The sequence below is a fragment of the Chiloscyllium plagiosum genome, unplaced genomic scaffold (genome assembly GCF_037043375.1).
Source record: "Chiloscyllium plagiosum isolate Xiang-an unplaced genomic scaffold, Cpla_swu_hap1 HiC_scaffold_17, whole genome shotgun sequence".
NCBI lineage: Eukaryota > Metazoa > Chordata > Chondrichthyes > Orectolobiformes > Hemiscylliidae > Chiloscyllium > Chiloscyllium plagiosum.
This window is the reverse complement of record NW_028270155.1, coordinates 25,389,183-25,401,709: the sequence shown is the minus strand read 5'-3', so window position 1 is coordinate 25,401,709 and position 12,527 is coordinate 25,389,183. Positions and strand designations below refer to the sequence as shown.

At 42.3% G+C, this 12,527-nt stretch overlaps 1 protein-coding gene across 1 annotated transcript in view; it reads left to right on the top strand.

Moving 5' to 3' along the window:
* plcg2 (phospholipase C, gamma 2) overlaps nt 1–12,527 on the top strand; it is a 202,550-nt gene that overhangs the window by 126,647 nt on the left and 63,376 nt on the right. The window contains exons 6-9 of the mRNA XM_043706657.2: nt 2,046–2,129; nt 3,721–3,764; nt 5,596–5,668; nt 7,477–7,578. Coding sequence (XP_043562592.2) covers nt 2,046–2,129; nt 3,721–3,764; nt 5,596–5,668; nt 7,477–7,578 — 303 coding nt within the window. The remainder of the gene's footprint in view (nt 1–2,045; nt 2,130–3,720; nt 3,765–5,595; nt 5,669–7,476; nt 7,579–12,527) is intronic.

Below are 12,527 nucleotides of genomic sequence, written 5' to 3'. Positions count from 1 at the left end.
ATCTGAAGCAACCGTCTACCAAGATCATATTGTAAATGTACCCTTCGAGTTTCAGAATAACCTTTGCATGATGTGAGCATGTACCTCCATACCTCCCGCTCCATGGTTCTTGCCAGCTTGCCTACAATGGGGAGCAGTCTCCCACTAGGGTTAAATCAAAACTGACACTCTTTCAGTGCTCTGAACAGCCTATTTATTGATCTTGTTCTGTCTATAGCAGGTTCCAACAGCGTCTGTTTGTTCAGATCTTTACAGATCTCCAAGTAGTATAGTAGTTGCAGCAAGTGTCGCAAACATTTGCAAAGTGCTTTCTAGCCTCTTTGCAGACTGCTCTGTGTCCATGTGCTTCATCACGGGAAGCAAATACTGAGAAGTTGTTGAAATGGTGTATCTAGAAACATAAAATGTCCCCTTAGGAAGTGAGCAAAGTATATTTCTTCATATGTGTAGCAGGCAGAATTGGTCCTCCCTTATTCACTCTCTACAGCTGTTTCAATGCCTTCAACTGCTTTTCACATAAATCAAAGTACCACCATGGCATATCAATGATGTATTAACGCCATTACTGTTAACAACGTAAGAAGCATTAAGCCCAGGCAATTTTTTTCATGCTGTTGAGAGAGTAACAGATAACTCCAACGTTAAACTGTCCATTAGTACACAAATCACACCATTAAGAATACATTTAAAGTATAGGCCCTGAAATTACACTCAGAATTGTCATTCAAAAGCACAGTACATTTATTTCAGTCCGATGCCTGCAATTTTAATGGTTAAGGTAACTCATTTATTTTAATACATGGGAGCTGGGGTCAGTGTAAGTCCTTAGATTATCTTTTTCCTTATTTTTAATTCATTTGTGGGGTGTGGGTGTTTCTGACAGCTTTTATCGCCCATCCTAATTGCCCAGAGGATAGCTAAGAGTCAACCACATTGCTGTGGATCTGAAGACAGATGTAGGCCAGATAAGGTATGGATGACAGTTTTCCTTCCCTAAAATGCATCAGTATAACCAGGTCGGGTTTCATAGCAATCGCCATTTAGATCAACTTTCTATTCCAGATTTTCACTGACTTCAAATTTGACCATCTGCCATAATGGAATCCCCAGAATTAATTAGGTTGATTACTAGTCGACTGAAGATTAGAGTGGTGCTGGAAAAGCACAGCAGGTCAGGCAGCATCCGAGGAGCAGGAAAATCGACGTTTCAGGCAGAAGCCCTGCATCAGGATTCCTAGTTGGAGTTTGCACGTTCTCCCTGTGTCTGTGTTAGTTTCCTCCCACAGTCCAAAAATATGCAGGTTAGGTGGATTGGCCAGGGGAAACATAGGGTCCCAGGGATTGGGTGGGATGCTGTTTGGAGGGTCAGTGTGGACTCAGTGGCCCAAATAGCCTGTGTGATTCTATGATTGTGGCTATGCTGCCACTTCCATAGCTGGTCATGTTAAATTTAACCAAGAGAATCATTTAGATCTTGTTGACTTTCACTTTTACAGGAAGCATATTTTTAAGAAAGAAACTCCTGATGATCTTTTGTTTCTTTATATTTTCCAAACGCTCATTACAACTTTAATTGACATTGTTGATAAGATGTTGCCAGCTTTGTTTGTTGTAAGGAGAGAAAGGCCTGGAAAAAGTATATTCACTTAAAAAGTAGTACTTTCCAGCTGCTAAAAAGTTTAAAAAGACACAAAAGCAGGGAATTACAAATACTGGAAATCCGAAGTTAAAATGGGAAATACTGAAAAGTACTCAACAGGGCAAGCTGCATCCAAAGATAGAGAGAAACACAATGTTAACATTTCAGGTCATTGACCTTTCATCTGATAGACAGTCCCTCCTGAACAGTGGCATGTTTTCTGCATCCAGGGGTGCTGCAATGATTCAGGTTAATGGGATAGGCCGTGTGCATCCTCGAGCAGCCCAATGTTTTTGATTGAAGTCAGCAATTTGCACCCACTGGGGATATTGTTTGGAAGACATTTCAGTCAGGAATTTTTTCCAGGTATCCCTAGGTAAACTAACTAATGTCAATCCTTACACAGGACATGGGAAACTCCAAGGATGACTTGAGCTTTGAGCAGTTTCACCAATTCTACAAGAACCTAATGTTTGAAAGCCAGAAAGTAGTAAGTCTATTTTGTCTTGGAAGGTTCAAGCTTATCAATGTTTCAGTAGCAGAATGTGTATATGTTACCAGACCTTTCTTATGCTTTTGCTTAGAAACTCCTTTTCATGGAGTGTGGACACAATAATCAATGAGAAGATTTCAAGAATTAATGTTCTCAACTCAGTTCAATGAATTCCAGTTATGTTGCAGATTTAGCACAGCTGATTATCACAACATTTGACTAAAGATCAATGGAAGCTCTAAAGTCTGATTCCTACACAAAACTAATTATCTTCTCTGTTCATTTGGTACTACCTAAACCTAAGTTGTTCAAATATTTATAAAAAGTTGAGTTACAGTAGCCACATTACCATTTTTAAAATCTTTTTGGTCATTAAAATCTAAAATGATGAAGAAATGTGCTTGCCAAATCCCTCTCCCTCTAATCTGTGTCGCCTTCTTCAGTCAAGACCTTGTCATCATCTACACAGATGTCATGGGTACCACTTTCCAGGTGACAAAGATAGAAATAAGACCACTCAGTCAAAACTAACTCAAGATGCTCTGAAGTGGAACTGATAGACAAAGTTAAGAGTATGTTTTAACCACCTGCCATCCTGTGGGAATCAGTTTAAAATTGACCAGATTTTGACCGTCTGTGTTTCCTAGCATTGAGTTGAACAGTAGGGAAAATATTTGGTCAAAGTTGCTGGGGTCTTTTTTAACACTGAGACCTTACTTCGACTTCTTCGAGGTGTGCTGCCTGAGCAGTGAGGAAATAACAGTTAGTTTGTCACCAGGCTGTCTTATTGAGGAAGCAGGATGAAGGATGACTCCACATGTTGCAGGATTACGTAAATTATTTGAAATGAAGCTTGAAAAGTAAGTTTGAAGGTTTTTCATTGCTTTCCTTGTGGGGCCAGCAGAAACAGCAGTGCTGCTTTGGACCCAACAAGGAATGCTGAGACCTCCTTGCCTTGAATATCCTCCAGCCACTCCATGGATTGTCAGGTCCATGCACAGAATGGTACAGTGGCCTGCTGACGTTCAGGTTGCAGGATTTTGCGCTGTTACCTGCATCATATGATTAGGAAGCCAGAATCACAATCCACCATGCCTATTTTATCCTCTAAAAGGACCTGATGCATTGGAACACCTCCACCTGCAAGTTCCTGTCCAAGCCATACATCGTTCTCACTCGGGACTGTGTAACTGTCCCTTCATTGTCACTTATTCAAAATCGTGGAGCTTCCTCCCGACACCCACAAACTGCATAGGTTCAAGAAGGCAACCCACCAACACCTTCCTAAGGCCAAATGGGGATGGCAACCTGTGGATTTCTAACCGACACTGCTGTTCCCTCACCTAAAAGTGACCCACAGTTAAAATTAGGGCCTCTTCTGTCATATTATAATTACGGTCCAAGATGACTCCACATGTTGCAGGATTACGTAAATTATTTGAAAGTTCACTCCCATAAGGTTCTGTAATGTGATCCCCCTCTGCAACCCTGTTATTACTGTTGGGCGCTTTGACTTTACCTTCCTTGCTTTTAAAATAATGTGATGGCTAAAATGAAAACTCATCAGTCAAATGCAATTCTTTTCCAGATTCTCGAAAGCCTTAAAATCGAAGGATCTGTATGCATCCTTGGGTAAGGATATTTTGTGTTTGATTTTAATCTTGGGAAAGTGGAGTTTTGCTTTGTTCATCCAAGGTATCAAGGGATCACAAGGTTAACACGGATAATGGAGACAGTTAGTCCATCTGTAATAATCATTGCTGATTTGAAAAATAAAAATACAGACTCTCAACCATGTCAACTAACTGTACATTGGATCATTTTACTACGTGAACGAAACGTCGCTTTTCCTGCTCCTCGGATGCTGCCTGACCTGCTGTGTTTTTCCAGCACCACACTCTTGACTGTAATCTCCAGCATCTGCAGTCCTCACTTTCGCCCACTACTACGTGACCTGGATCCCTATCAATTTTTGATCAATCTTTGGCAAGATTACCTGTCTGACCTATCTTAAATTCCCCTTTCCCTGGGCCCTTGTTCTGGTGTCTTGGCACATTTTACTATAACATTGCAGAGTTTCTGAATCTGTACCTTTTAGTATCTTGCATTTTTTACAGAGACCCCACTCAGTTGTCCCCTCTCGTGGAGTCCAGTTTCAGGCCCTGAAATTCTGTATTGATTCTCTCAGACTGCTGACATAGCTTGGCAAGAGACTACTGCATCCTCCAGAGTAATGATGTAAATATTGGAAGTCATTGCACCTCCTTTTGCTGGGGGTCAACCCATCCACTGTCATTTCACCAGACATTGATTTGCTCATTTACACATTTAGTCTAACTGCATTTTGTTTTCTTTTACGGGACGTAAAAGACAAGACAAGAATTTGTTGCAAAAACAGGAATTGCTGGAAAAGCTCAGCAGGTCTGGCAGCATTTGTGGAGAGAAATCAGACTTAATGTTCACGGTCGAGTGATCATTCTTCAGAATTTGTTACCCATCTCTAATTGCCCTTCCACTGGAGCACTTGCTAGGGTCATTTCAGAAGCCAGTTAAGAGTGACGTTGCTTTGGCTCTAGAGTCACATCTAGGCCAGATTGAGTAAGGATGGCAGATTTCCTTTTCTAAAAGACATTAGTGAACAAATGGTTTTTAATGACAATCAGTGATAGCTCCCATGGTCTCCATTACTGTTCTCTGTACTGAACTGCCCCTACCTAGCTCAGGTTCCTCAATGAATCTGAGCTGTTTGCATTCTAAATCAATCTTGCTAATTTACGATTGGGAGAATAGAGGGCTCAAGACCAGTCCCTGTACACTCCACATAATATTTTAATCCACAGTGTTTTGCCCTGACATCAGTCCCCGACAAGTCCTCAATGATTTGTTTCCTTCAACCAATCTTCATTCTTACCAATTTTTCACTTGAAATGCCAATACAGAAAGGAAAACCTTACAATTTTTATTGTCCCTTTCACAATCTCAGGACATTAGTTCTTTGCAGCCAATGAGGTATGCTTGAAATGTAGTCATTGCTATAAGGTAGGAAACAGTTTGGCCAATTTGTGCCCCCTCAGGTTCTACAAACAGCAATGTGGTGGTGGCAAAGTACCCTGTGTGAGATGTTGATTCAAGGCAAAATGCTAATTAGGGTAGTAGGGAACAGTTCCTCGCTATCAAGGTCCATTGAGGTTTAGCATATCATCCAATAGGTAGAACCTCTGACAATGGAGCGTACCCTCCTACTGTACAAGGTCATAAGCCTAGACTCGTTTTCAAGTCTCTTTCTGCTCAAAGATATGCTCCCAATTAACTCAGAAGGAAAACACAGCATTCCTTAGAATACAAAATTCTTAGAACAAAGAAGTATTGGCTTCCATTGATGAGGTAGTGTAGTACCCAGCTCTGTTAATCAGATCACAGATCCTCCTCATTCTCTAACATTTAGTTTGCTTTCTCCTTGCAGAAAAACAGATCGGGCCACTGCCTCAGTTTTGTACCTGCATGATTTCCAACGGTTTCTACTCCATGAACAGAAGGTAAAATGATAAATGTCGAGATTGGTATACAAGATACGACAAACTTGTGCTTGAAACATAATTTGCATTTAAGGGTGAGAAAGAATTTCAAAATTAGATGAACATTTTAATCAAAAATGATTGATGCCATTGAAGAGAGGTAGTGTAAGGAATTTTGTCCATGTCTTGAAATAGAGTCATAGAGTCATACAGCATGGAAACAGACCCTTCGGTCCAACCTGTCCATGCCGACCCAATCTTGTCCCACCTGGGAGCACCTGACCCATATTCCTCCAAACCCTTCCTTTCATATACCAATTCAAATGCCTTTTAAATGTTGCAATTGTACCAGCCTCCACCACATCCTCTGGCAGTTCATTCCATACACTTACCGCCCTCAGCATGAAAACATTGACCCGTGGGTCGCTTTCATATGTTTCCCCTCTCACCCTAAACCTATGCCCTCTAGTTCTGGACTCCCCGACCCCAGGGAAAAGACTTTGCCTATTTATCCTATCCATGCCCCTCATAAACCTCTATAAGGTCACTCCTCAGCCTCCGATACTCCAGGAAAAACAGCCTCAGCCTGTTCAGCAACTCCCTATAGCTCAAATCCTCCAACCCTGGCAACATCCTTGTAAATCTTTTCTTTTCAAGTTTCACAACATCTTTCTGATAGGAAGGAGACCAGAAGTGCATGCAATATTCCAACATTGCCTAACCAATGTCCTGTACAGCCGCAACATGACCTCCCAACTCAATACTCTGACCAATAAAGGAAAGCATACCAAACGCCGCCTTCACTATCCTATCTACCTGCGACTCCACTTTCAAGGAGCTATGAACCTGCACTCCAAGGTCTCTTTGTTCAGCAACACTCTCTAGGACCTTGCCATTAAGTGTATAAGTCCTGCTAAGATTAGCTTTTCCAAAATGCAGCACCTCGCATTTATCTGAATTAAATTCCATCTGCCACTTCTCAGCCCATTGGCCCATCTGATCAAGATCCTGTTGAAATGAGTTACTGCTAACACTGGTGGGTTCCACTAAAGTCTGGGGGGAGCGGTCACATATGAAAATTTGTTTCAGCTCATGCAATGGCTCCCAAAATGGGTGACCAGTGCTCCTACCTGAAACTGGCAGCAATGTTATATCAATTTGTAAATTGCCATGCTAACCTACTGGTGAAAGAAAGAGTAAAATGCTGAGGGGCTTAATTAACGGTTCTTCAATTGATCATTGCAAGCTGTTCCTTGAATAGACATGCCTTTCTCTTTCAGAAGATACGTTTATGGCACAACAGGGAATACAAGTGCTCCTTCTGGCATTGGCTGAGAGAATTTGACAGGAGTCCCAGTTCTGGATGTGGCCAACCTGGTGTCCAGAACTGGTTCAGAGCAGCTCTGTCTGAGTGGCTCCACCAACTGCCTTCTCCTGTCAACATTGTTACTCCTTCTTTACCAAAAGGGAGGGCAAAGGCTGATATAGTTGCTCTAGGGCAAATGTTGCAGCATGTGGGATAGGTGAGGGAGGGGTGGTGTGTCCCAGCGAGGAATTTATAGATAGTAGAAAATTGGTGGCCAGCAAATTTGGGGAGTTGTCTCCTACTCTTCAAATTCCTGCTGTGAGTATGGACTGGCAACATTTACTGCAGGTAAAGGACTTCCTCCTTTCCAAACTACAGAAGCTGAGCTGACATTTTATGAAGATAATAATTAGTAGAAAATAATACAGCCTTCCTGTACTGGATATTTTCATCTACTGAAAATCATGTCATTTGAAATTTTCTTTCAATGCAACCTCACATGCATGCTTTCTCTATAATATAGGAATCATGGGCCAGTGATGTTAAAAAGGTTCGGGAGCTGATGACTAAGTCGATATATGATACTTACAGAGAAACAAATGAACCCTTCTTCTATATTGATGAGGTATGTAAGGTTTTGTGATGCACAGCATATTTAATTATGTATGGTTAAAAATGCCAATCTTTTTGACTTCTCAGTTTCTATTCATATCCAATCATATCTAGTGTACTGATTGCTAAAAATTCATGACTTTAAGCACATTCGTTTGCAATTCTTAAATTTACTCTTGGCAGCTTCCACAGCTGATCCAATAATTCCACACGAGTCTTGTATGAATATCTTCTGCTTCCCCTCACTTCTTGTTCCTGAATTCGGTGCAAGCCTCCCTGTAGCTGCTCACCTGAGAATGGCTCATGTTTCACTTGATTTCCCAGGCTGAGGGAGACATTGTCATTAACTCTCAGACATTTCTGCAGGTTCAGAATTATTTTGCTTCATTTGAAGAATCATAACTGTCCTGAAGTTGGCCTCTCAGTCAGTCACTCTTGTGTTGTTTTTTCTCATTTATTCCCATTCTACATTACTTTGCAAACACCCACTTTGAGTGTTTCATTTGCCTTTTAAAATCTCTTCAAGATACAGTTGCCACAACTGTTTTTTGTAGAATATTCCACACCTCAATGACCTTCTATGTAAAGGAATAGTGATGGTCTTTATAGTGTGCCCTCTGGTCACTAATTCATTAATAAGTGGAAATATTTGTTTCTGAATTTACTTTACTGGAACCCTTTTAAAATTTTTAACACCCCTTAACCCTCTCTGATCCAGAGAGGCTCCTAACTGCCTAGTCATTCCTCATAACAAATACCTCTCCTCCTTGATTGCACTGTATTGAATCTCTTTGACATCTCCTCAAGGGCCTTAGGGCTTTAGTTAAAACAGGAAACTGGAGCCTGCTCTCACCCCTTCCTTAGATGAACCGAGGGATTAGAGAGCAAGAAATCATACATAAGGCCAAGCTGTGGAGATTTAATTTTATTATGGTTTCACAGGATGTATCTGTCCCTAGGCCAGTTGTCTATTGCCCATCACTGATTACAGTCTGTGTGATGTAAGTACAGTCACAAAGTATTGTTAGGAAGGGAGTTATTTGGATTTGGCCCAGCAACAGTGAAGGAATGCCAATATAGTTATGTGCGAGCATGGCCGAAGGCTTCAGTCCTCATTTTAAAACTTTAAGTTAATAGAATCCCTACAGTGTAGAAACAAGCCCTTCAACTCTACAAAGCCTAGATCCATTCCCCTACATTTACCCCTAATCTACACATCCCTGAACACTATGGTCAATTTTAGCATGGCAAATTCACCGAAGTGCACATCTTTGAATTGTGAAATGAAACCAGAGTACCCGGAGAAAACCCACACAGACACGGGGAGGATGTGCAAACTCCACAGACAGTTGCCCGAGGCTGGAATTGAACCTAGATCCCTGGCACTATAAGGCAGCAGTGCTAACCACTGAGCCACCATATCACCAGTCAGTATGTCTGGTTAAAAAGCAAATATCTGAACACTTCACAACTCAGAAGTAGCATTGGTTGGAGTATAGAAGAGTCTCCACAGTAAGGACCAAATGTAACTCTTGGACACAGGCTAACCACTGGTGTGATTCCAGTGTGACAGGCTTATAGTGAGAGTCTCCAACAGAAATGTTGACATAGGAGTACATAATGAGAGAAAAAGTCAGCACAATGTGAGAATAAACACTGCACACAGTTGCTGGAGGAACTTGTCAGTAACTCTGCTTCATAAGTGCTGAAGGAAAAGTATTTGCATTTCTACATCTTCTTTCAGAACTCTAGAATAAGGCAAAATGCATTACGGACAATTAGTAATTTGGAGGTGAAGTCACTGTGGTAGTATTGGAAAAGCAAAGAGTCTGCTTGGGAAATCTTGCTTCTACAGATGGCAGTCCATGATTCAACACTGTTCACTTTACAGTTTGGAAATAATTTCCTAAAGCAAAAATGAAATATGCAGATGATGGAAATCTGAAATAAAAACAGATGATGGAAATACTCAGCAGGTCTGGCAGCATCTGTAGAGATAGAAATAGAGTAGACAGGCTAATTTCACTGATGGGGAGCTTGAAAGTGGAAAAGGTATTAAAACCAATAGGTGGCAGTGCACCTGAAACCCTTCCTGTCTCTGACGGGATTAAGCAGTGAGTAGGAAGGCCCATTGTGGAGGCTTTCCCTGCTACCTTTCATGACCACTTGAGTACCTCACCCCACTGCCAGTATAGGAGGGACCTGTCACCAAACACAACATAGCAAACTGTGGGGGCTGCTTGGATCAAGAGAGTCTGCCAATCATAGGCAACCCAGTCCTTGACTGAGGTGCCCAGGGATAGCCCAACCCCCTGCCCTTTCTCCCAAAGTGCCTGCCCCTCTCTTTTCCCATGATCATGGGCCATGGTGCTGCTCCTGCTTCCCCCATGCCCCTCCTCACTGTCCCCACAGTAGGCCCAATGGACCGTCAATTACTGGGACCTGATGTACTCCCCAATTTTGGGACCCCATCACTTCTACTATGAAGCTGTGGACGTACTTGCTCAATGAGCTCCTGGGACTCTGTGAAGGGAACGTTGCCAGCAGCAGCCTCACTGACGCTGCTAAGTTGCTGGTCTGTCATAGCCTTGTGCCTTCCTCTTTGTGGGACCTCTCCCTACCACCCCTTCTGCCGTACACTCCTGAGGTCTCCCCCCGTGTCCTGCTGACTGGTTGGCATCGAGTTTGGTGAGGCTTCCCAAAAAGACACATCATTTATGTCAGCTCTCCAACTGGTGGACAAGACACACCCCCAGTGATCCTGCAACAAGTTTCTGCCCAACATTTTGGGGCATTAGACTGAAGCCTTTGTTTTAGATTCTTTAGAAGCTTCCAGACCCAGCATCTCATTAGCGTGATTTATCAATAATCCACGGATAGCGTGGGTAGTTTTAGTTATGGTAGTTCCACAGTGGAGGAGGCTTAATCCTAGGGGGAGTTTTAACTTGGGGGAATTCTGTACATGTGCAGATTTAGTAAGGAAGATGTCAACCACTTGGGAATTTCGTTATGAGGAGAGCTTTGATATGGAGAACATTTTAATAAAGGGGATTGCCTCCACATTTACAGTCTTAGAACATGTTTTACATTGTAATATTTTTGATTTGTATTCATCATATCAATTCACCTTTCCATAAATTAGGAATAGTCAGGAAATTTAAGATTTTCTTCCTAAATTAAGAGAGAAATCTTTGACCGGCTACAGTTATTCAATGTCAAATTCTTCTCTGAGGAACATTGGTGCAAAACATTGACGTCACAGCTGCTGTCTGAGTTTGTGGAATTATAGAATCCCTACAGTGTGAAGCAGACCATTCTGCCCAACGAGTCCACACTGACCCTCTGAACAGCATCGCATCCAGACCCAACTCCCTACCCTATCCCTTTAACCCCACATTTGCCATGGCTAAACCACCTAACCTACATATCCCTGAACACTATGAGCAATTTCGCACAGCCATTCCACCTAACCCCTGCACAGCATTGGATTGTGGGAGGGAACTGGAGCGCACCCGGAGGAAACCCACGCTAACGTGGCGAGAATATGCAAACTCCACACAGACAGTCGCTGAAGGGTGGAATTGAACCAGGGACCCTGACCCTGGGAGGAGTTAGTGCTGTATTTTATTATTCTTTTCACTGGACTTTATCACACGAACTACAGTAGTTCAGGAAGGCAGCTCACCACGACTTTTTCAAGGGCAAGTAGCAGCAGGCAAGAGATGTTGGCCAGTCAGCAATGCCCATGCCCCATGAGTGAATAAATTTTAAAACATTCACAAAATCAGCAATGTTTCATGTGATACTGAATCTCCTTACTTTGTTTTGTGAATAGCAAAGGAGGCAGTTTGCAGCAGTAAGTTAACAGAGAGGTCGGTGTCTGCTGATGTGCCAGAGATGTGCTTCAGATTTTCCCTGGATGACAGCGGGTGGCACAGCAGAAAAGGAAGAATCATTAAAACAATATCATCAGGGATTGCTCAGCCTTGTCCCTCCATGTTCTACAAATTTCTACAAACACACAGCATTCTTCTTCCTGTTTAAAATTTCCTCGTACAATTCAACAAATAAATATTCTTATTCGTTTTACTGCACTTGTTATGAAACTTGTTGACAATGCTGAATGGCAATTAGAGTCAGACAGTCATAGAGATGTACAGCACGGAAACAGACCCTTTGGTCCAACACGTCCATGCCGACCACATATCCTAACCTAATCTAGTCCCATTTGCTAGCACTTGGCCCATATCCCTCTAAACCCTTCCTACTCATATAACCATCCAGATGCAATTGTACCAGCCTTCACCACTTCCTCTGGCAACTCATTCCATATACGCACCACCCTCTGCATGTAAGAGTTACCCCTTAGGTACCTTTTATATCTTTCCCCTCTCACCCTAAACCTATCCCCTCTGAGTTCTGGACTCCCCACCCCAAGGAAAAGACTTTGTCTATTTATCCTATCCATGCCCCTCATAATTTTGTCAACCTCTATATGGTCACCCCTGAGCCTTCGAAGCTCCAGGGAAAACAGCCCCAGCCTATTCAACCTCTCCCTATAGCTCAAATCCTCCAACCCTGGCAACATCCTTGTAAATCTTTTCTGAACCTTTTTAAGTTTCACAACATCTTTCCGATAGGAAGGAGACCAGAATTACATGCAATATTCCAAAAGTGGCCAAACTAACGTCCTGTACAGCTGCAACATGACCTCCCAACTCCTGTACTCAATACTCTGACCAATAAAGGAAAGCATACCAAATGCCTTCTTCACTATCCTATCTATCTGCGACTCCACTTTCAAGGAGCTATGGACCAGCACTACAAGATCTCTGTGTTCAGCAACACTCCCTAGGACCTTACCATTAAGTGTATAAGTCCTGCTAAGATTTGCTTTCCCAAGATGCAGCACCTCGTATTTATCTGAATTAAATTCCATCTGCCACTTCTCAGCCCATTGGC